This window comes from Brassica oleracea, chromosome C9, assembly GCF_000695525.1.
Source record: "Brassica oleracea var. oleracea cultivar TO1000 chromosome C9, BOL, whole genome shotgun sequence".
NCBI classification, from domain to species: domain Eukaryota; kingdom Viridiplantae; phylum Streptophyta; class Magnoliopsida; order Brassicales; family Brassicaceae; genus Brassica; species Brassica oleracea.
The window spans coordinates 23,210,729-23,235,395 of NC_027756.1; the positions used below are offsets into that span (position 1 = coordinate 23,210,729).

A 24,667-nucleotide genomic window follows, 5' to 3' on the forward strand; every position below is an offset into this window, starting at 1 on the left:
GGGACTAATAAGCACATTTAATATTATGGGGCTAGAATGAAAAGAATCAAAAGCTGATGGACCATTTCTGAAAATACACTGAAAAGCCAGATTGCAACATTAAATATATTGGAGTAAATTTGTGAAGCAATTCGATCAGATTGGAAGTTTGAGGCATATTGTGAAAGAAGCAAAAAACTAGAGGACCAAAAGTGAAACGGAGCAGAGAACGGAGAGTCGGCTATGACGGAGCAGAGACATGACAATGAAGGCTGAGAACACGATTTGGAGATGGAGAGGTTGTGGGCTTGAGACGTGGAGAAGCTGACATTGACGAGACGTGACGAAGAACGAAGAGCGATGACCACTTGTGGACGAAACCTCACGTCGACGGCATCTTGGACAGAGGAGATGAGCACGTAGAGGAGGAGACAAAGAGAACATGGTTGAAGACAAAAAAACCATGGTTGGAGCTTTAATTGATCTCCGCCATTGTTATTGTTGTGTACATGACTTTTACATCACCATTAGAAATATAAATTGACATATCTTAAAAGATAGATATAATAATAGAGATAATAATTGATTAAAGTTTTCTCGAGAAAAGAAATCTAATGAAGCATATTTCATTTACAAAAAATGCTTGAAAACTTAAGATGAAGAAGACTTAGAAGAAAGAGATGTGAACCAACGTTTTTTTGTTAATTCCCTAGGATATACCTAAAAAAGTTTTTGTCCCAAATATAGATTTCAAAAATAAAAATGACCAAAATAGACTTAAATGTTTTATCAAAATAAGTAAATATACACTTATACCCCTAGGGTTAATTAATCTAGACATTAGGGTTTAGAGTTAAGGGGTGGAGTTTAGGATTTAAAAATAAAAAAAAAAGTTAAAATTTTCAAAATAAAAAGTGCTATTTTGGTCATTTTAGTTTTTGAGATATATTTTTGTGATAAAAACTTAAAAATGTCTATTTAAGGGAATTGCCCTATGTTTAATCAAGTAAAAATATATATTAAATTTAGTTAAAGACTTAAAGTAATAGACACTTAAATCTCGGCTAATTTAGTTAGTTTGTAACAAGGAAATATGCTTGGTTAAACAAAACTATCCTTGTAGTAATGACTGTTTTATAGTGTAATAATAAACTAGAAACTGACCTACAATGTAATATTTTCATTGATCAAAGGAGATTTGGTTTGAAATTTCAACGTATCGCATCTAGTTTAAGACTACGTAACAGTTATGTAATTGTACAGTTTGAATCTTTACATAGACAGAGAATGAGAGAATTTTGTTTGATAGACTTCCTCTTGAGATGTGTGGCCTGTGACGTTACATTCTGACCTTTAATGTAACAGCCCGATCCCCCGGCGTCCGACCGGGGTTATCGAAAGGGCGTTATGGACACGTGTCTACTCATTTAGACAACCCTACGTGTTCCGTTACTGGTCCCGAGAGCCGACGGACGCATAATCTTCTCTGAAATACCGTCACACCCACATCCATATACTTCTACTTACAGTCCTGCGCACAGGGAAATGGAAATGGAGGGGTGAGCAACAAGTTACTCAGTTGACATACCTGATCAGCTTGCGAACCAAGAATGAAGGGATCATAATATTGAAGTTTCCGCCGCGAATGAACTGATGTAACACCAAACGCATCAATCTTCCCTCCTCTATCTGGGGTGGTGTCATACCAATCACAATAGAATACTACACAACGCAATAGAACCATTCCAGGAAATTGGATTTCCAATATTTCTTTTATGTTGCCGTAGTAGACATCGTCACCAGAAGAAGATGAATTCCGACGACTTAATTTTTTTGGATTTGGTCGGAAATTTGTCAGTATTCCGTCGCAAATGTCCGACGACCTTGGTGTCCGTCGGAAGATCCGTCGGAATTCGGTGTGTTTTCTTGTAGTGAGTATCTTATAGATTATTCATCGGATAATTATTTACAAATAAATATTTAATAATGATCCACTAGACATTATTTGAGAAAAAAAATGATGACATGTTCTATTGAAAATGATGACATAGATCTTATATAATTATGACCTGGCTAAGCATAATTATGACACAAAATTCAGTTATAAAAATTCAAATATCAAATAATAAGTATATGGGTAGTTTCCATAAATAAAAAGTATTTCCAAAGTTATATATTTTTACAAAATATATTTTAAAGAATACAATATTTCTTTTTAAAAATCATGTCACTACTATATTTTTATCAGTAATATAATATACTTTTCAAATTATATGATGTTAAGATTATTGTATATTATAGATATTTTGACAGGATTTTTAGAAATTTTAATAATTATTATACAGTATCAAAGATACAAATTTATAGTTTTTTGGATATTTAAATAAGTAAAGCTATAGTAAAAATATATATATTTAAACTTGTTTTGGATATTTAATCAAGCTATATTTAAGTTTATTACTCAATATAAAGATAACCATATCAAGCTTCTAAATTACTGAAAGTGTTTAAAATCTAGTTGTGATAAAGTAATTTAATTGAGTGATTAGCATTCTATTTATTATTTTAATTATTATTTTTAATACGTTAAATATTTTTAAATAAAACCAATAAACCTAAAAAAATTCAAATTTTATTTTTTAAAAGAACAAAATAGTATAAAAATTATTAGTTCCGAAATTGAAAATAATTTTACTAAATAAAAAGAATTTAAATAAAATCAGATTGGAAAATTAAACTAAATAAAAAACTACAAATGATTACTTTATATTTTTTTAATGAAATTAAAACTAAATGTTATGAAAATACTATTTTAAATTTTTTGCATAAAGCATTTTTAAAAGTTATTACTTCTGCGCATGGCGTGAAACCATCAAGTAAATTATTACAAAGAAATTTATCAAAAATTTCTAGAGTGTGTTTGATTATTTATAATCTTGATGCATCAAATGAAGTATTGAAAAAAATATCTGCAAAATAAGAGACAATTATGAGAAAAACATAAGATAAGACATTTAAATCATATTTTAGTAGACTTCTTATGAAGTTTACTTAAAGTTTATGGTTTAGTATAATTTAGTTGAAGTCTATTAGCCTGAATTGATAAGACTTCATTAGAAGTCTACACTAACAGAATTTTTTTGGATAAAAATAAAGTACAGTTAGAAACTTTGAAAATAGTTTATTCAAGAAAATATTTCAAAATAGGTTTTTGTTAACCTAGTAGCAAAGCAAAAACATATAGTTTGAATTTATGAATTTAGTTCAATATAAACACATAATACAAATTTAAAATGAATAGATGTAATCTTTCATTTTTTGGAAGATGATTTGAAAACTTTGGAAGAAAATACCTGAAAATAAGATAAAATTATGTGAAAAATATAAGATAAAAATTAAAATAATATTTGTGTAAACTTCTAATAAAGTCTGCCTAAAAGTCAGGTCTACTCTATTAGAAAAATTTTAGATCTGAAAAATTATATATATTAAAAAAATGAAAGTAACTTTAAATCTTATACTGAAGCAAAAAAACCAGCGTGGGATGAGAAAGATGCATACGAATGGGTGCACAATAGGTGGGGTGCGTACTCGATAAAAAAGTCGGGTTACGGGCTAGCATGTGTTTTGAATCAGTCAAGTTTTAGACAAGAAGCCATGCAAAGCCCTCTGGCAATGATTTGAGGAGTAAAGTGTGGAAGGTGAAGACATTACCAAAAATCAGAATTTTTCTATTGAAGGCCTTATCAAATGTATTATCAGTGACTGAGGAAAATATAAAATTAAAATTAAAATTATATTTGAGTAGACTTTTAATAAAGTCTGCTTAATAGTCAGGTCTACTCTATTTGAAAATTTTTAGATCTGAAAAAAATATATACAGTAAAAAACATGAAAGTATCTTTAAATCTTATACTGAAGCAAAAACCAGCATGGGGTGAGAAAGATGCGTACGGATGGGTGCACAATAGGTAGGGTGCATACTCGGTAAAATCGGGTTATAGGCTAGCATGTGTTTTGGATCAGTCAAGTGTTAGACAAGAAGCCATGCAAAGCCCTCTATCAATGATTCGAGGAGTAAAGTGTGGAAGGTGAAGACATTGCCAAAAATCAGATTTTTTCTATGGAAGGCCTTATCAAATGCATTATCAGTGACTAAGGAGCTGCTACGGAGAGGTATGAAGTTTGAGTCCATTAACCATGTGCTGTTTACATGTCCCGATGCATGTTTAGTCTGGGCGCAAATAGGGTTTCCTTTCCCTCCGAGAGGTTTCTAGAACAGGTCTCTTCTACAAATAAGTTTGTATATTCTGTATTGATCTCAAACGTACAAGGAGGATCCTATATAATCTAGTTACAGTTGATAGATCCTCAAAACAAGGAGGGAATAACTAAACAGAAGAATATGTGATAAGACTAAAGCTTATTTGAATAATTGACATATTATTTCACCCTCCGGCAGTGAGATCGTTGGCACAGCGAACGGTCAAGCTGGATCTGAAATCTGTAAGCAACAAAGTCGGTAGTCCTTTGGAGAAAATTTCCACATACTGAAGCGTGGACGAAACATGGAAGAATTTGACTTGTCCTAGAGCAACCTTTTCCCGGAAAAAATGCAGATCAATTTCAATATGTTTGGTGTGTTGATGCTTCATTGGGTTTGTTGATAAGTAGACTGAGCTGATATTGTCACAAAACACCAATGTTGCCATACCCAGGGGGCAGTGAAGCTCAAGTAATAGGTTGCGTAAGAAGCAAGTCTCAGCGACTGCATTAGCTATCCCCTTGTACTCGGCCTCAGTGAGGAAGGATGTTCCTGAGGTGATCTCTCGTGTGTTTCCTTGGGTCCTATGGGTTCTATGGAAGAATAAAAATGTGTTTTCGTTTGAGGGAAAAGTTTTTCAGGTGGATGCTACGGTGAATAAGATCCAGGAAGTTTGTAGACATTGGTTTGAGGTACAACAGTCTGGTGCAAGTAGTCAAGAGGGAAGGCGGAACATGAACTCTATGGGAAGTCGTTGGCGTTCTCCTCCTTCAAGGAAACTCAAATGTAATGTGGGCATAGCTTGATCTAAAGGAAATAGTTTGGCAGGTACGGCTTGGATTGTGAGGGATGCTAGAGGAGAGTTAATGATTCATAGTCGAAGAGCTTTCAGTGGAATAAACTCCCTCCTAGAAGATAAACAGATTGGTCTGGTTTGGGCAATTCAAAGCATGATATCTCACAAAATAGCTAACGTGTGTCTGGAAATAGAAGCATCTGAATTGGCGGGAGTGGTGAATAGGCCCGAGGCTTGGCCGGCTTTCAGAGCATATGGAATTGAACTCCAAAGTGTACTGAATAATATAGGTGTTTGAGAGTTGCAGTATGTTTCAACAGGCGTTAATAAAGTTTCTTTATGATTGCAAGGAGTGTTACGATGGAACCGAGAGTGCAGTCATTTTTTTTCTCAAGGTGAACCAGTTTGGCTAAGCTGAAGATAGAAGACTGGTCTAAGGATGGCACTGTGATTTGGTTGTGGACTGAAGAGGTTACAGATCCTATAGGGTGTTTTGAATCTTTCGACATGGATGAGCTTTAGGCTCTGTTTATTTCTCTATCTTTCATATTGCGATTGTTTGGTTTTGTTTTGTATGATATTGTGGTTCTTATTGCAATTCATTCTCAGAGTTAAAAAAAAAACTTTATATCTAAATTTTTTTTTTTGTCGGCAGTATAGACAGACTCATGTAGACTCTGCAAACCAAACTGGTAGCTCCGCATCCATATGGACTACAAACGACAGTTGCTTTCTTGCACTGCGTGCTAAACTGTCCGCCCTTAAATTATGCGACCGTTGTATATGAATGAGCTCTGAACTGTTGAAAATTCTCTTCAAAGTCTTGATATCCTCCAAATAACTTGTAAAGGCTGGTCATTCTTCTGGTTCTGAAACCATCTTCGCCAACTAAGAACAATCCGTTGCAAATGTAATTGTATACTATCTTAAATTTCTCATACATTCCATTGCCCAAATAAGGGACTCTATCTCCGAATGAAGTGGCGACTGACTCGCCCTTCTATTCCTCGCTCCCATTAAACAATCAAATCCTTCTAGTGTGCTATACAACCCTTGTCTCGAATAGTTATCCTGATTTTTCCAAAAACTTTAGAAAATATAATTTATAAGACAAATAGTAATAAATTAAAGATATGGAGTTTGAATGTGCAAATTTATTTAAATATAAATACAAAAACAAACATTTAAAATACAGATATAAATCTTATATTTTTGGGAGGAGGAGATAAAAACCATGGAATAATATACCAAAAATTAAGATAAAATTATTTAAAAAAAAAATATAGGACAAAAAAATTAAAGTCATATTTATGTAAGCTTCCAGTAAAGTCTACTTAAAATTGTGGTTTAGTAGACTTCAAGCTTTAACTTATAATCATACTTCATTAAACATTTACTCTATCTGATCATTTTCACGTCTGAAAAAAAATCTGTACATTAATAAATGTGAAAATAGTTTTAAATCTGAAAAAAATTCAAAAATAAAATTTATAAAGATAAACTAAAAGAAAAGTAAATGCATAGAGTTTGAATCTATAACTTTATTTGAATATAAATATAAAAATACGCATTTAAAATCTACAGATCTAAAACTTATATTTTTAGAGGGGGAAATAAAAACCATGAGTGATATTACCTACAAAAACAAGATAATACTGTGAGAAAGAAATGAGAAAAAAAAAACAATTTAAACAAAAAAATTTTCTTCGCATTCAAAGAATTTAGAGAGAAATGATAGAGTTTTAGAGAGAAGGGAGAGAGTTCTAAAAGGAAGTGAGAGAGGTTCAGAAACTTGTGGAGCCATTTTAAAGAAAGATTTTGTCAATTTCATTTATATAGGGAGACAAAAATCATAACTAGGTTAAAATTTACGACACTGTAGACTTATTTTGAAGTCTACGAATATTAAAATTTTGGAGTAGACTTTATTGTAAGTCTACTTAGTAGACCATTTTGGAAATCTACTATTTTTTCGAAGTCTACTATGATAATTTTATTATTGCTGTCTATTCTTTATTGCTATATGTTTTACCATTTTTTAGTATTAGTTTGAAGATTGCTATTTTAATTTATTCATACAAAAAACTAAAATTAATCAAAATTGTTTTTTTATTTTTGTAATCTCAAATTGTTTCCGGTTTGGTAGAGTTACAAACTAGTCTACTATAATTTTTTCGTTTTTTTTATTCTTCTAATAATTTTAATATATGACTTCACATTAGGTTTTAAAAAATTTTGGTTTAAGTTCGGTTAAGTTAAAATTAACTTGGTTAAATCTGATTGGGTTAAATTACTACTGGTGAGTATGCTTATCTGTTAGTTTACAACGATTTTTTTGGGTTCTTTTTTTCTTTATTGTTTAATAATTTTAACGTATGATTTACTAAATTTTTTCTTTATTCTTTAATAGTTATAATATATGGTTTCACATTATTTATTTGTATTCACCAATTAAAATATGAAAAAGACACGACGCCTACAATGCAGTAGACTTTATTGTAGGTCTACTATACCCTAAATTACAAATCTCAAATCCTAAATGTTTGTTTGATAATCAAAAAAAAATCTTAATTATTGTATCAAATATCAAAATATACAAAATATAAACTACTCAACATTAATATGCAATTTAAGTCAATAAACCAAAAATGTCTCAATCTAGAATCTAACCCTTAGAGACATAACATGTTAGAACCTCTTTTGTTGGTAAACCATAAAAATTGTCTAACGCATAGTTACCAAATCAATATATATATTTTATATTGTTCAATAATATAAAATCATAATTTATATATGTCATATTGATCCTTATATTGATACATTTTTATAATTAAATTATTAGATCATATTTATGCATGTTTATAATTAAATTATTAGATCAAATTACGACGTATACTACATAATAAGTCTAATTACAGTAGATTTTTTAGAAGTCCTACATATGTGTAGACTTTTTTCTATTACTTATAAATTTCAGAATGACAAAATCATAAAAATACATTTATGGTTTTTTGTTTAGTCATAACGGTTAACTAGTAATTTTACCATCCATTTAGATTGGTTTGTATTTGATTGAATATGTATACATGCTTTACGTTTAAAATGAATATATAGGTTTTTTTAGCAAATTCCCCTTAAAACTAATAAAAATCTAGTAAATGCAGTAAGTTTTTTAAAATTAATCATTATTAGTAATAAAGATACATGAAAAATATAAAGAATGTATCTTTTAAAACATTTTTTTCTAAAACATCAATCTTTACAAAACGGAGGGAGTGTTAATTTATTCAGGGAAGTGAAACACAAGGAGTCAAGTGTTTTGGTTATCATTTTTTTCTGCTTTCTTTTCAGCAAAATTTAATCACCTGATAAAATATGTATATATGCTGTAACTCGAGCCATATTTGATATTCTCGCTGGATCGATCTCTAGGCAGCATGTGGAAGAAAAGCTGACCAAATATATTAAACAAAAGTGTAGATACCAATAATAGAAACTGGATCATTTAAAAAAGTCTTATGAGATGTATATTGTTTATTGGTGGGATGTTACTTTCGCTAGCTTTGGCGATATATTAAACTAGTATAAAATAATGAGAAGGAAAAACAATAAGAAATAGTATCTTACATATGTAACAAAATCTATATATTGAATACAATAGTATTAAATAACTCTATCCCATGGGTCTTTAATGTGTTTCTTAGAATTGCAGAAAACCATTAACATCAAACGAATAATCAGGACCTATTTCAGAACTATTCATGAAGTTATTATTGCAATAACTCTCTTTTTCATCCTCGGTGCTGCAAGTGCTACTATTGATGTAAGTTGTGGAGCTTGAGTCTAATGGAGTCGGGCTCGAAGAGGGTGTGGCCAAGACCGAAGCAAAGTCAGAGTAAAAAGGTTCTAACGCGAAGTTAGATGTCGAATAATCATAGTCCTGGTTCAATGGGAGCGAATGCACTGAATCTGGAAACGTCGTCGTTGGCATGGGGTCTTGAAACTCTGCAAATTGATCCATGCTAGGGAAGCAAGATTGTAATTCTTGATTACCAATAATATTGTAGGCGGTTTGGTATTGGTTTACTTCGGGTTGGTTAACCTCGTGTGTATTGGTGGGGTTGTTCTGATTCTTGCATTGTTGTTGAGAATTTGAAAAGAGAGACGTTGCGAGCTTGAGTATCTCCGGGTTGACTAATGGCTGATGATGATGATGCCCATCACCCATCATAAGCCTCAACATGTTTTGTTGATGATGATGAGAAGAATTGTAGACAGATGAGCTGAGAATGGAGGAGATATCCAGAAGATCAAGACGTGGACTATGTGTTACCGGATCGATTCCTAACTTTAGAAGTCTTTTTCTGATATGAGTGTTCCAATAGTTTTTGATCTCGTTGTCTGTTCTTCCTGGCAATCTAGCCGCAATTGCAGACCACCTAAAATATAGTTTATCAAGAAAGCAAACAAAGTCAGAAAAACATAGAAAATTAATGTATCAAGCACTTGAAAATAGTGAAAAATACAAAAATAGCACTAAATCAAGTTTTTGTTCTCAAACTAGCACTCAAGATCAAAAATCACAAAAATAGCACTTAATGTTTTATCAAAAGTCATAAACTTAGAGTTTAGAGTTAAAGGGTGGAGTTTAGGATTTAGGGTTTAGGATTTAGAGTTTAGGGTTAGGGTTTAGGGTTTAGAGTTTAGAGTTTAGGGTTTAGAGTTGAGAAATGAGGTTTTGGAGATAAGATTTCAAATTTTGAAAAATAAAAAAATTAAAATTTTCAAAAGATAAAATGCTATTTTGATCATTTTAGTTTTTGAGTGCTATTTTTTTGATATAAACTTAAAAATGTGCTATTTTGGAAATTTGCCCTTGAAAATATGTCAAGAAAAGGGAAACATTAAACTCACTTGTTTCCCATGATGCTGTGAAGTTGAATAATGATTTCTTCTTCTTCAAATGAGAACCTTCCTCGTTTTATATCTGGTCGGAGATAATTAGTCCACCGGAGACGACAACTCTTACCACATCTCTCTAACCCTATAATTAACAAGATTCGAGAAAAAAGGTTAAAAAATTTATCAAACAAAAATGAATAGAAGTATTAAGTAAAATGCAATAACGAAGATATATATACGAACCAGCATTCTTGGGAAGAGTTCTCCAGTTTCCATAACCATGTTTATTGATATAATCAATGAGCTTTTGATCTTCCTCTGGTGTCCATGGACCTTTCTTGAGCCCAATTTTCTTATCCAAACATGGTGATCTTCCCATCGTTTTGAAGAATAATTAATGATTACTCAATGGAGTCAAATTGTACAAAATTAATGTTGTTGGATTAATCAAGAAACTGAGAATTGAGAGTATAGAGAAAGAGAGACAGAGACGTAGGGACCTAAAAGAAGAGTACGAAGTATATATAGGAAAAACGATGAGACTCTTTATCATAAGAAAAGGTGAAGTCAAAATGATTCGGTGCCGTCCTCTGTTCATCGATTGGGCTACGTGTCCTTTGCAGTCTCAAGCATATTTATTTTGAAGAAGATTATTTGGCTTTACATATTATATATATTAAAAATTGAAAAGGGAAAGTTTTTTATACATCTTGAACTAATTTCTACAACTTCTACAGTGATTTATGAAAATGTCTAAAACTCTAACAAAGATGACTACTACATTTCTAATGCAGCAATTTCAGTTTGCGTAATCGACAAAAAATTCTCTGTTTTTTTTTACTAAACTATGTTTTAGGATTGTACATACAGATTAAGAAACATTTATTTTTTATATATTTTATACACTAAAACAACAATATTTACTAAGTTAAACACAATTCAACCAAATTAAAAATAGAACGTAGCACAAATAATCATATAACATAAAAAGCTAATAAATTTTACATTAAAATTGAAAACATCATCTAATTGGAAACAAAAAAAATTCAATAAAACGTCATGTATTAAAATAGAAGAAGTATATGAATAATATTAGTACATTCTTTTTTTTTTGTAAACTCAAATATTAGTACATTCTTATTGATTTTAATAAGGGAGATGTCATCTTCTCCATATTATATGAATAATTAATCCAACTAATACCCGAGTTTCGAGTGGATATGTTCCAAATTAGGCTTTCATAATTTATAAGAGTCTAGGTAATTATACTTATATACTATATATTGTGTTTTAGTCTTCTTCATAAAGACTAGACAATCGTACGTACGATATGAAACACGTGATTTTGGGGAGATACGTAGTGAAATGTTGTATAAATTAATGGAATTAAAGTTTTAATACTGTGTGATGATAGTTAACTAATCAATTGATTAGTGTATGATAAATCAAAATGCAATCACAATCCAAGTGGACAAGGACGTCGTCGAGGAGCATCGCTCTCCATAGTTTTTAGGTGTTTTCACATTAGCTATCGCAAAAATTATGATGCCACGTACTCGTTCTCTCCCCTTACAGTTTCAACCTTTTTTTTCCCTTCGGGCTTTTTTCCAAAGATTTTTTTTTACAAAAACATAACATTAATGTATAATAGTTTTACAGGCCTTTTATTGCCTCTAGCTAAGAGTAATAAGTTTTAACTATAAGGAATTTATTTTAATTTGTATTTATTTTGTTAATCAGGTATTTACTAGTTCGAACAGTCTTGCTCAACATATTAAGAGAATTGAACCCTGTTGTTAGCTTCATTAGACATGCATATATAGTATTTTTTTGGTAACATATATACTATTCATAGTTACTAATCACTATAGATAGTCTATAGAGGAAGGAGAATGGGGCAGAAAAACAGAAAGGCAATCTGAGTCTGGTAGTACTATTTTTATGATAAATTCATGATAATATTGCTTACCAAATAGTAAGAGTTATATGTTATATATAGTTAATATATCAACACATGTTACACAAAAGTTAGCAGTGGAATTATGTTGAATTTTAGAAATAAAAATTGTATATTCTAAGATTTAAAATTTTTGAAATGGTTTTGCAATGGAATAAGAAATTACAACAATATTTATGTTGGTGACAAAAAAAAATAGAAATTACAACAATTACTTTTTATATAAATTACAACAATTGCAATATTTGTTTATATTCTAGAAGAAAAGCATTATTCCATTATCTAATATATTCGAGGTAATAAATATAAATACACACCATATTTAGCTGTTTATTTCTGTCTCTCTATCCATCAAAATCTCTCAAGAAAAAAAAAATGAAGACCAATCTTTTGGACCTATTAGCTTTTTCTACGTGAATTTTGAATACATGATTGTGAATTGTGATGCTTTTCACAACCCAATCAAAATTTTATTTTGAGTTATCTTCTTCTTCATTGAGTGGATAATTAGTTGAGATAAAACATAAACTTCAATTGTATTTTTTTTTAAACTGCCAATTATTAATAAACAAATATTGAAAAACAAATCCTGAGCCAGGAGGCCCAGGACGGAAGCTGTTCGGCTTTGGTTTTAAAAAGCACACGTGTTGGGTCAAAGGTTAGTGTAGTCATCTTATACTACTTCCTCCGTTTCATATTGTAAGTAGTTTCAGAGAAATATTTTTGTTTCAAAATGTAAGTAATTTTCGTATTTCTATGTAACTTTTACATTTATTGAATACAGTGTGACCAATCAAATTAAATAGACTTATTTTTTATTGATTAAATTATATCTAACCTATTTATTATAAAATACTTTTTAAAAACATAATAATTTTCTTAATCTTCGTGTTTTTAACCAAAACTACTCATATTATGAAACGGAGGGAGTAGTAAACATGGAGCGAAAAAACGACTGGTACATTTTGCATGGCGTGACTGCAGATGATTTTCCTTATTGTACGAACCACTCATTCTGCGACTCGTTTTACCTCCCGACAATTTCTTTTTTTTTCCTACGATTTGATATATATTATATAATAAAAATGAGACAAAATATGATTGATAAATTGGAGAGTATGTGTAAAAAAAGTTGTAAGTAAATTTTTGTTTTACCAAAAAAAACATACAGAATACAATATTAAACAAAAAGATAACTCATTTCCATAGCTAGACATAAAGATTATAGAATATATATATATATATATATATATATATATAGTTTTTGTAACATATACGAATTTAATTCTGGACTGTGACAACGATAATAGTAATACAAGTAACTAGGCTATATCCTAACTGGATAAGTAATTAAACTATCATGAAGTGTTATTTTAAAACTAAGTATTGGAAGACTGAATCTAGATAATGAAGAAGATTATTGACCAAATGTCTGGAATTCTCACAATTTCGACTTCGAAAAGCATAGTCTTAATCTACATCTTAGGATTTTCCTTTTGCATTATAGGTAAATGATTTTTTTTTTTGAAAGAAGGGTAAATGATTTTAGGTTTTCATGTTCATTTTTTTTCCACAAACATTTGAATAGTTCATCTAATCTATTAAAAGAAGAGAACAAAATAAAAAATCTCTTATTCTTGTAAGTTATTTAAACTCCAATGCTACTGATATATTTAATAAACCTATTTTTAGGTTTCCTTTGTCTTTTGCGATTAATAAATGTACGTCCTAATTCTGCTTCAAACTTAATCGTAAAAGACATGTAAATAATCAATTGACATATATTTATTAATCGTAAAAGACAAATGAAACTTAAAAATAGGTTCATTAAATATATCAGTGGTATTGGAGTGTAAATAACTTACAAAACTAAAATGTATTTTTATTTTATACTCCTCTTTTAATAGATTAGGTGTTTTAATTCTATTTTAAACAGAAAATGTCTAAAGCTTAAAATTAACTCAACAAAACATTGCTATCAAATTAACTAAAAAGAAATCAATCTTTTGTATACAATATATATTCTTGACTAAACATATAGTAGATAAATAATTAAATATTAGAAAACCTAAAATAAACAACGAGATTATTTTCATATATATACTATCACATATAAAAAATAATGCTATTTTTTCAATTAAAATCGTTAATAGAATATTTGAAACACGAATATTTCTCTTATAAAATTATTTCATTGTAGAAAATTAAATGTTCTATTACAAAATCATAATATAAAATCTTAACTAACCAAATATGATATAATCTAAAATATTTTAAATGATATGGAATATTTTATCGTAAAATATTTTACAAATTAATTTTTTTTAAACTAATGTGAAATATTTTGTCTTAAAATAGCATCCAATACATAACTATTTATTCCTAACAACTAAAAATGTTTAAAACACATACAAATAATCAGTTAACATCACCAACTGGAACATTATTATGTAAAATAAAAAATTATTTATAAATATGTATTTTTACGCATATTTACATTATTGATTCTATTGGAAATAAAATATAACAAGAAAAATATATAAAATTGGCTAATATTATTTTTGTTGAAACATAATAAAATTATTGTGGATCTCTCTTATCAAATTGTGTGTTTAAAAAGTACATATTAATTAAAAAATTATTTAATATTGATAAGTTTTTAATATATATATATATGTATTATATTCAGTTTTATAAAATAAATGTTGGACAATATAAAAGTTAAAGAAAATATGTACACACGCGACATGCGGGTCAAAAACTAGTTTGTAATTAAAATAACCGTTATTTTTACATTTAACACACAATTTAATTGATATAAAAAACCCACTCATAAGTCAAAAATCAATTGAATTATTTAGTAACTACAGATCCAGACCAATATAGTGTACTTAATGAATGGATCTGGAGGATATGATTTTGTGCCTAATTTCAGTAGAACAATTCTTTCGAATATTCCAAGTTTCCAACAAACAAAAGCATCCAAGCAATAGAAACACATACATACACAAGATAGTTAATTTAACGACAAAATGTTCTAATAATCAGGATTAACGATATGTATTTCGATTATTTTATTAGCACTGAGAGGAATAATCATCGAATCACTGTCGAATTTACGTTATTATACTATAATTAACAACTATATTTAATTATAATTAGTATTATTATGTTATTATACATATATCGTTCCTTACCCTATTCAAGAACCTGTCGGGTCTAACGACAAATGAGAACTTCACAAAAGAGGAAATTACGTGAACGAACAGCGCATATTAATTTATGAAAAAAGGAGGATAAAGTTATATTACTTTACTATAATTAAAGGAATAACCAAATATAATAGATTAGAAAATAGCAAGTGATATGCCTTTTGCAAAAAAAAGAAAATAGCAAGTGATCCTATATTAGTTTAGGGTAGTAACCTGTCAAGGAGACTTTGCTTGCCCATGAACTTGCCACAAAGAGTTGCCTACGTGTTACTTCATATAGTTGACTAAATCTGTTGATAATGTTTTAAGCCTTAGAAGAAAGAATTACAGACATGTGTGCCGTGAATATTTGACCTATAAATCAGTATTGTAATGTTTGATTAATTATGAAATTAAAATATGTCGATTAGAAACTCACTACGGATAAAAACACTAACGACGTCGAGAAAACCAGATTAGATAGTAAACATCAACGATTTCATTGTTTTTAATAACGGAAAATCGCATTTTAAACCACTAAAGTGTAAAAAGGTAACATTTTAAACTTCAGTGTTCAAAAACTCACACTTCAAACCCTTAAACTAATTATATTAACACATCAAACCTTGAAACTAAATAACTTCTTTAACAAGCAAAAATGTGATCGATACTGTTCATCCGTGTGTAAAAAAGTATGACGTGTCAGTTGTTTTATTAGTTGATAAATAAAAAATATTTAAATTATAAAAAAAAAATTTATAAAATCAGAAATAAATGCAAAAAACTCAAAAAATCAAAAAGTCAAACTTAAAAAATAAATGAATAAAATTTAAAATTTGTTAATAAATTAAAAGTAAATTAAAAAATAAAAAATAAATCAATAAATTTTTAAAGTTTTAAATTAACTCAAATTAAAATAAATTTTTTTTAAAAAAAAAACTCTGAAATAAATTCAAAAATAAAAATAAATAAACTAATAAATGTAATTAAAATTTAATAATAAATTAAAAATAAATAAAAATCAAAATAAGTAAATAAATTCAAAAAAATGCTGGTAGAAACCATGAAAATGTAAGAAGATATCACTTTGGTGGTGATTTCCGATATATCATCTTCGATGGTGATGAGTTTGAAGGATGATATGTCAAAATCCATCGACTCCATCGACATCAAGGGTCATATTTCAAAATAGTTACTATTAATAAATTGGAAAATTTTCACATATAAAAAATATTTTGAAATTTTTTAGTTGCGTATGTTAAATTTAGGGATTTATTTTCTTATTTCAATTTTTTATTTTTTTAATTATATTTAAATTTTATTTTATTAATTTTAGTTTTTAAAATTTATTTTACTTTTTGTTTATTTATTTTTATTTTTATTTTTTTAAGTATTAAATTTATTTAATTTTATTGATAAATTTAGATTTTTATTCATTTTAATTTTATAAAATTTATTTTAATTTACTTATAAATTTAAAATTTTATTTATTTAGTTTGATTTTATTTTTCTAAGTTTTATCTCTTTTTCATTTATTTCTGATTTTTTAAATTAATTTTTTATTATTTTAAATATTTTTATTATTTATTAATTAAAAAAACAGCTGATATGTCGTACCTTTTTACACACGGATGAATAGTACCGGTCACATTTTTGTTTGGTAAAAATGTCAGTTAGTTTTAAGGTTTAATATGTTAATATAATTGGTTTGAGGGTTTGAAGTGTGAGTTTCTGAACAGGGAGATTTAAAGTGCTATTTTTTTCAACTTTTATGGTTTAAAATGTGATTTTTCCTTTTAATAACTCTTATAAATACTCGCTGCTTGTATTTAGGCCACATGGACAAAAGAGTTAGGCAATAATAGAGCATGCAGCCACATAATGCAGCCACATAAATGCGATTTTTACCTAATTTTCTTCGTATAAAATATGATTGATTTGTGTATATGTTATAAAATAAAATCGTCACGTAGAGATTACTGTCCCATTATTCCATATCTTTGTTACGTCACAAACGAAGCCCTTTGAATCCTAAATAGTTGAAAGGTGAAGGCAAATGCATGCCAATAAGCCACACATTATATATTTATATATCGATTATTATCCTTGTTCGAAAACGCGGACTTGGCGGCCGAGTTCTCGGCATGGAGGCGCTTGGCGGTTACTTACCGTCGCGTTTAGATCCTATGCGCTCGAAAACTCGGAGCTGACGAAAAAAAATCAAAATTTCTTTCTTTTCGTGATTAAAATCAATTGTTATGTTAAATATCCATCATATTTTGATATAAACGCCAGTTAGAACAAGAAATTTGATTAAAAAAGTAATGTAAACTGAAGAGCGGCGGTTTAGGGTTCGCAGGAATTCTAATTTTAAAGGAAGAAGATGAGGGTATATATGTAATTGTGCTTGATTAATGTGAAAAATGAAGAGAAAAAAAACTTCAATCCGAGGGCATCAATTTCGTTACCTGCAGACACAACAAACGTGTCAAAGACCACTACACTATGTTGTTTTTACATCATGCTTTCACGTGTATTATATTTATCTGTATATGTATTATTAAAAATATATAAAAACTAGGCTTCGCGTATACCCCGCTTAGTCCCGATTTTTTGATAACTCGCTAGGCCCGGCATCACCGTCCGACTAGCGCCTAGCGTAGTTTCGAACAAGGATTATTATACATAAAATTCACCTATATAGCTATAATATGCGACATAATATTGGAATGGTAGTTGATGGGCCAGTGCCACTTCATGCACATGTACGTAAGAATCTATCCACGTTATATTAAGTATTAAACCATGATTAACCCCAGTCTCTTAACTGAAATTTTTAACTTCGGTTAAGAGATGGTTCTTAGCTTTTCTTAGATTTTAATTAAGAAAAGCTAAGAATCGTCTCTTAAATAAGAGATATAAGAGACGACTCTTATCCCGAAAAAAAAAAAAAAAATTTATCAAATAATGAGTTAAGAACTCCGGCTAAGACACCAGGATTAATCATGCTATTAGTATCGTATTATAATATTCATTTGATTAATAAACTTTTAGAGGTTCTAACAGAGTTGATGCTGAGAATTAAAATAGTCATTACATAATTTAGTGGAAAGACAGAGACATTCGTTCTCTCGAGATATGACTAGAAAAAAAAATCAAAGATTTTAACTGTTTCACAATTGTTTTATCTGTACTTTTTTGGGTAAAATGTTAAATTATTATACCAAAGTTTTCAATTTTTTACAGAAATAAAAATCAAAGATTTTAACTGTTTCACAATTGTTTTATCTGTACTTTTTTTGGTAAAATGTTAAATTATTATACCAAAGTTTTCAATTTTTTAGAGAAATAAAAAGCAAACTAGTAGCAGAAATACGAGAATAAACTAAACAGAAGGGATCTAAGCAACGAAATAACAAAATGAAGCAAAGGAGAAGCTGACTTAGAACGATACTTTAACTTTAGCGCGAAGGATCAAGAAGCGAGTCGATAACAGAGAGAGCTTCCAGTCGCCGCGAGCTAACAGAGAGAAAGGCACCCCAAACCTTGAAACACACGGCTCCTACAGCTTCTGGAGAACTCAAACGCCACCAACTGCCCAAAGAATCACAAACCGAACTCGCTAGCTAATCCAAGAGACAACTATCCGGCAGCACGAAGAGGATCTTGTAACCGACGATGTCGTCGTTCGAAGAAGGGTGCTGAAGATTGCTGCCTCCAACTCACCAACCCGTGACCGTGTACACCCGTTGAACCCAAGACTCATATAGAGCAGTGGGACTGGCCCGAAACACCTCTTCCTGAGAGACACCACCAAGCACACTAGAAAGCCGGAGTCAAATTAAAGCCTATCCATTGCCTTCTAACCCAAACAACTCCACAAGCTAACCCGAGACCGAGAACCCGAGAGGGTAGAGAGCCGACGACCGCCATCGCCAAGCCCCCACAACTTTATTAGGTGAGGTGAGAGAAACCCGAGGCCACACCACCGGACCTGCACACAAACGAAGACAAGAACAACCGCAACAACCCAGATCCGAAGGTCGGACAGAGCAAACAAAAGTTCTGACTAACACGCGGCCACCAGAGACACCGGAGAACAAGCTTACCGACCATAGCTCCGGACTAGCTCTCACGCGCCGTTACCAAAAGGACACCCAATAACTCGAGAGTGAACAGAAACAAGAATCCCGCCACAAAGCTCCTAGTCAAAGCCTACCACGAACCAATCCCGGACGAAATCCGAGAGAACCGACGTCACACGCGCCACTACTCACCCGAGAGCACACACCAAGCAACACAAAACCACCGGAACTCCAAGGACGAAACCAAAGGTCTAAGCCATAGGAAAGACAGACGCTGTCCTCACTCGCATGGACTCGCCGCCGGAGACCCTAGATCTGAAACCCAGATTCCGGATCTGAGCAAAGGTGGAGCTCCCCCTGCCGCAAAGAGAAGAGAATACGAAGGAAACAAGGACATATGAAACACACGAGAGGAAAGAGGGGGAGAAAAGAGGAGATCCAGCGACCGCGAACGGCAGAGCGGCCACCGGAAAAGCAAGAGAGCTTTGTTACGTGAAGGTTGGAGAAGAGAGAGGGAGGAGAGAGGGGGAGAGAGGGGAATAGTAGTGTGAGAAAAATGTTTTCTTCTTGTATTTTTATCTCAACTTTACTCTCTTTATATGGAAATTCCTAAATTAAGATCAACCTAAGTTTATAATAACTTAGAAAAAGTATAACAAGGAAAGATATGGCCAATTTCAAAAAGATGAAAATGAAAGCTAAGAAAGATACGTAAATATATGTTTTGATGGGGAGAAAAACTAGGATATCCCACTTCCATTTGTCCATATTTAGATAACAATTTTTATTTATGGATAAACATTGACCGCGTTCGTTAAAGACCACACCTAGGCCTGGGCATTTCGGGTATCGGTTCGGTTCGGTTCGGGTATTTCGGGTTTCGGATAGTTCGGATAGGGGCTAGAGGATCCATTTAGTACTCGACCTATTTTCGGTTCGGTTCGGTTCGGATAGTTTCGGGTTCGGTTCGGTTCGGATAGTAAATGTAGGAACCGGAAAATATCCATAAAAAGTTCGGTTCTCATTTGGATCCGGTTCGGGTTCGGATAGTTCGGGTAGTTTGGATAATTTGGATAAAATATTGGTTATTTAAGGTAAAATATCAAATAATTAGGATGATTTAGATAAAAAATTTGGATATTTCGGATTACTTTGGATATTTCGGATAAAAATATCCGGATAGTTTCGGATACTTTCGGGTAGTTTGGATACTTTATAATAATTTAGTTATCCTCAACTATTTTCAAATATTTTTAATAGAATTTTAAATTAAAAATATATATTTAGTGATGTTATATGTATATATAATTAATGTTTTTATATATTCGGGTACCCGTTCGGTTCTCGGTTCGGTTCCGGTTCGGTTCGGTTATTTCGGATATAAAAATATAGGAACCGTTCGGGTATTTGAGGGTATTGGTCCGGTTCCGGTTTCGGGTATTTCGGTTCGGTTCCGGTTCGGTTCTTCGGTTCCGGTTATTTTGCCCAGGCCTAACCACACCCATGAAGAACCATGTTAATTAACAGGGTCTATTACAGGTCATATAAATTTTTTTTACTATAATACAAATATGTATAGGGATCATTTAAATATTCAAAACTAAAAATATGAAATTTGTTTTTGTAGTTTTAGTGGGAAAACCAAATTTTATGATTTTGGCAGGAAATCTGTTTTGCGGTTTTAACCAAAAATTTGTTTGGTGGAAAATTTCGATTTTGCGATATTGGTAGGAAAGTTCTATTTTACGATTTTGGTGAAAAATTTTGGTTTAACAGTAAAATAGTTTTTGTCGAAAAAATTTTGATTTCGTGATTTTGGCAAAAAAAAACTTGATTTTGCGGTTTTAGCGAAAATATAATATTATGATTTTTGTGAAAAAATTGTTTTACGGGGGTCTAGGCGAAAAATTGTTTTGCGGTTTTGGTTTCTTAAAACTCTTATTTTCTCAAATTTGATTTAATTCAAGACTGTTTGTTTTAAATTATTGGACGGACCATTTTTATATAACTCAAACCACTGAAGTCTACAGTCTGAATGGTCTGTGACTTTTGTTCAATTATAGCACGCGGTCTAAATGGATGTGACTAAATTAGGTCTATTTATATCCGGACATGAACGGCTCATGGTAGCCATCCATTTGACTGCCATACTAAAAAAAAAAGAGTTGTTTCATTTCATATCATTTTTTTCGTGACTTTAGTCTATTTGTGGACAATTTAATTCACTTTTAATCACAGAGCATATGTTGTTCGAATAAAATCTCTTAAATCCACAACTTAATTAAAATTTTGCGATCCGTGAAATTCAAGTTCAACACCAAGGTTTATTTCCTCCAGTTATATATTCAAACTTTGGAAAAATTTATCCCAAGTCTTTCCCAAACTATACAACAATATAACTAATTATAAATGCAGGTATGATGAACTTTCAAATTTACTAAAAGAAGGATATGGTCAATTTCTCACATAAAGGCAAACAAAGAGATTATGGAGACATGAAGTTATAATCACATTTTAGTGTGTAAAAAATCATATAAACTCTTTAGTGTAGAGTGAGTAGTCATATAAATCAAAGAGTTGGGGAAGCAGAAGAGATCATCTCAAGAAGCTGATGATGTAAACTTCCGTTGCTAACCACAACACCACCCGCCGGAAAAATGATCCTCCTTTCAGATTGATCTTCCTCCAGATTTATATCAACTCCTTCCCAATCTGTTACCTGAGAGACAAAGAGACACTATTATGTCTCCAGAACTTAAAGACAAACGATGCTTTTTTTTTTTACTTTGTCAAGAATCATTCACTAACCTTTCCTCCGGCTTCATGAACGCATATGATCCCAACAGCATGATCCCAACACTACATGTTTTAAGAGTGAAACAAATAAGAAGAACCAAGATTTAACTGTGCCTGTGCGTGGATATGTATCAAACATACTGAGTACCTTTATCGTTCGCTCAGTGCTTGCTCGGAGAAGAAACACCGATGCTCTACCAGAAGCTATCATCAAGTACTTGCACAAACTGTACAAAGAGACAAGAAAAAAACTGATCTAAGTACCTTGCATGCAAGTGCTAAGTTTGTCAAATATTTGTTGACGAACAGTTTTTGAAGAACACTTTCAAAACATTCAAAAACCGGTCATCTTATAAAAAAAATTGTTAATTCGAATAAATTCACTCATTAAAAGAAAAAAAAAAGAGAGAGAGAGAGATAGTGAGTGGATGGATGGATACCTTCCACAACATGTCGGCAAAAGCCGAATCTCATTACCATGCAAGTCACCTGAATCTATTTTTTTGTCGAACAGACCAGAGAGTGGAAGTGATTCCCAGGGTTGGCTATCTTGAATACAAAACCGAGCCTTGTTCACTAAACCACATGCATCAACAAAACGCCTTGTCCAATCACAGGTTACTTGTAAACTTTTGGTCCACGTTCCACAGCCAATATGAGAGAGCATTAAAGTACCGGTGGTTCCATCAGAAGAGTCACCAGGCCAGTTTGGACAGCCCATGACCCCTAGCACAATTTCATTATCTACAACAAGGGCCAATCCTACCTGAGATTTGTTGTATATAGAATATCAGAAACATGTAAATATATTGATTGTATCCTTGTTCATGGCTCAGAACTTTTAGTAGTGTTTTTTTTATATATCAGTAACTCTTAAAAGAACCATTTTTGAAACAGTGAAAGGAAATGAGAATCGCAGGCTAAAGAGACATACCACATATAAAGCATCATCTCCTTTAAGGAACCCTCTAGTGCCATCTATTGGATCCAAAACCTGCACAACATCAACATTCATAGTATTAATTAGTGAGCTGAGTGCATCATTTTCCATATTAGTTTGCAATAAATCAAATCTAGAGTATCACTCTTCTCTCATTCCAAAATTTGCAAGCTTTAGGATGACAATCTATATAGATAGCGGATAGAAAACTATATGTAACATATGAAACTTGGGAGTAAAGTCCTTTGTATCATTATAAAAATGAAACATTACCCAATAAGTAGCAGGTTTGTTGCAAAAAGTATAAGCATCTTTGCCACCTCTGTCAATAGCTTCTAGTACATCAGCATCAGATAAGCGATCATCTCCAACGCTAGCTTTAGCGATGACTTCACTAACAACAGAGCTCACAAGATTGTTCTCACGCAAAAAAAGAGAGTCTTCTTCAGCGACCAAAGGTATTGAAGGAAACAGTTTCGATAGCTCTGCAAATCAGACATAAAAAAAAAAAAAAAAGTGTCGGAATCTCGACAACATCACCCTTTAGTTCTGTGATAAAGAAAAGTCTAATTCTTTTTTTATTGTTCTTACCTAAGCTGACTAGAGCTTGCACTCCGAAGTCTGCAATGGTAACTGGTGTTTGGTCATTCTTCTCGAGAATCTTGTCTTTGGAAGAGAAAAGCGATCTCTTTACATCGACACAGAGGCGGCAAGCTCTGTCAACAGCATCAATAGCGGCTTCGAGCTCTCTGTGATACTTAGCTTGATGCTTCGGAAACGGGAGATTAGCCCTGTGAGACACACTCAAAGACGAAAACCATTCGTGTTGGGAGAAGTAGAAGCAGATGGAGGAATCCGATTTGAAGATACCTTACTATGAAGTATCTGCTGCGGGGAGGATTTAATACCGGTGAGAATCTAACGGCGGAGAAACGAGCTCCGGTGTCGAGAATGTGCATCGCGGCTGATGCTGAACCGGTTCTGATTTGATAAAATGAGCGGTTCTAGGTTCGTTATCGAGTGTGTGAATGATTTTTAGTGATGTGTATAAAAGATAAATGGGCTCTAATTGTTATTTTTTGTTGGGTTCAGATTAATTAATAAAAATAGACTTCTAATTAAAAATCAAACGTTGGCCTAAAATGAATACGGAAACCAAGCAAGCCAACTCATGAGGTATTTGAAGCCCAATAACTTAAATCCCACACATAAAATACGTAGAGCGCCACGTGGGGATAGTACACTTAAAAAAGGAACTAAACAGAACATGTTATAAAAGAGATGCTATGTAAGCTTATTATTACTCATGACCAGAAGTCTATATTTATACAAGTATTAGACCGTCTTATTTAGACCGTCATAAGAGAAAATGAAATCATATTCCTGATAGGAATAGGAAATAGCACTTATCCTAAATACATATGGAAAAGGATAAACATCAAGTATAAATACATGTAAATTTTCATTCGCCTAAGTCATTAGCGAATGAGCCGGATGGATAGCTTATGGGCCGGACAGTTTGGGCCTGATATGGGTCGATCACCACTTGGTTTATAACACTCCCCCTTGATCGACACATCCGGTTCAGGGCTTGTAACATGCTTAATGTTGCATCATTAAAACCTTTCCAGAAAACCCAGTGGGACAAAATCATGGATAAAGAAAAAGAGTACAACACATGAACTCCCCCTGACTTGTACCCCCGTGTATGTTCTTCAAGTTTGCGCATGGACAATTTGATAGTTTAGCTTCATGGG

At 31.6% G+C, this 24,667-nt stretch overlaps 2 protein-coding genes across 2 annotated transcripts; both read right to left on the reverse strand.

Moving 5' to 3' along the window:
- Window positions 1-8,646: 8,646 nt before the first annotated feature.
- LOC106316526 (protein ODORANT1) lies at window positions 8,647-10,433 on the reverse strand. The gene is made up of 3 exons (XM_013754429.1): window positions 10,185-10,433; window positions 9,954-10,083; window positions 8,647-9,478 (listed from the first exon to the last, which is right to left on the reverse strand). Exons 1-3 carry the CDS (start codon window positions 10,318-10,320, stop codon window positions 8,740-8,742), a joined length of 1,005 nt encoding a protein of 334 aa, XP_013609883.1. The 5' UTR covers window positions 10,321-10,433; the 3' UTR covers window positions 8,647-8,739.
- An 11,153-nt stretch (window positions 10,434-21,586) lies between these two features.
- Window positions 21,587-23,934, reverse strand: LOC106313505 (putative PAP-specific phosphatase, mitochondrial). Its single transcript, XM_013751320.1, has 8 exons — window positions 23,781-23,934; window positions 23,502-23,701; window positions 23,184-23,395; window positions 22,905-22,964; window positions 22,411-22,736; window positions 22,119-22,197; window positions 21,983-22,033; window positions 21,587-21,893 (listed from the first exon to the last, which is right to left on the reverse strand). The coding sequence occupies exons 1-8, from the start codon at window positions 23,867-23,869 to the stop codon at window positions 21,744-21,746; spliced, it is 1,167 nt and encodes a 388-aa protein (XP_013606774.1). The 5' UTR covers window positions 23,870-23,934; the 3' UTR covers window positions 21,587-21,743.
- Window positions 23,935-24,667: the final 733 nt, after the last annotated feature.

Excerpts from the sequence above, each read along its gene's own strand:
- LOC106316526 (XM_013754429.1), bottom strand. The coding sequence starts at position 10,320 with ATGGGAAGATCACCATGTTTGGATAAGAAAATTGGGCTCAAGAAAGGT. Across the intron at positions 10,084-10,184 it reads AACTCTTCCCAAGAATGCTG|GGTTAGAGAGATGTGGTAAG; the intron begins GTTCGTATATAT and ends TGTTAATTATAG. Across the intron at positions 9,479-9,953 it reads CACAGCATCATGGGAAACAA|GTGGTCTGCAATTGCGGCTA; the intron begins GTGAGTTTAATG and ends ACTATATTTTAG.
- LOC106313505 (XM_013751320.1), bottom strand. The coding sequence starts at position 23,869 with ATGCACATTCTCGACACCGGAGCTCGTTTCTCCGCCGTTAGATTCTCA. Across the intron at positions 23,396-23,501 it reads GCAAGCTCTAGTCAGCTTAG|AGCTATCGAAACTGTTTCCT; the intron begins GTAAGAACAATA and ends TCTGATTTGCAG. Across the intron at positions 22,034-22,118 it reads GCACTGAGCGAACGATAAAG|TGTTGGGATCATGCTGTTGG; the intron begins GTACTCAGTATG and ends TAAAACATGTAG.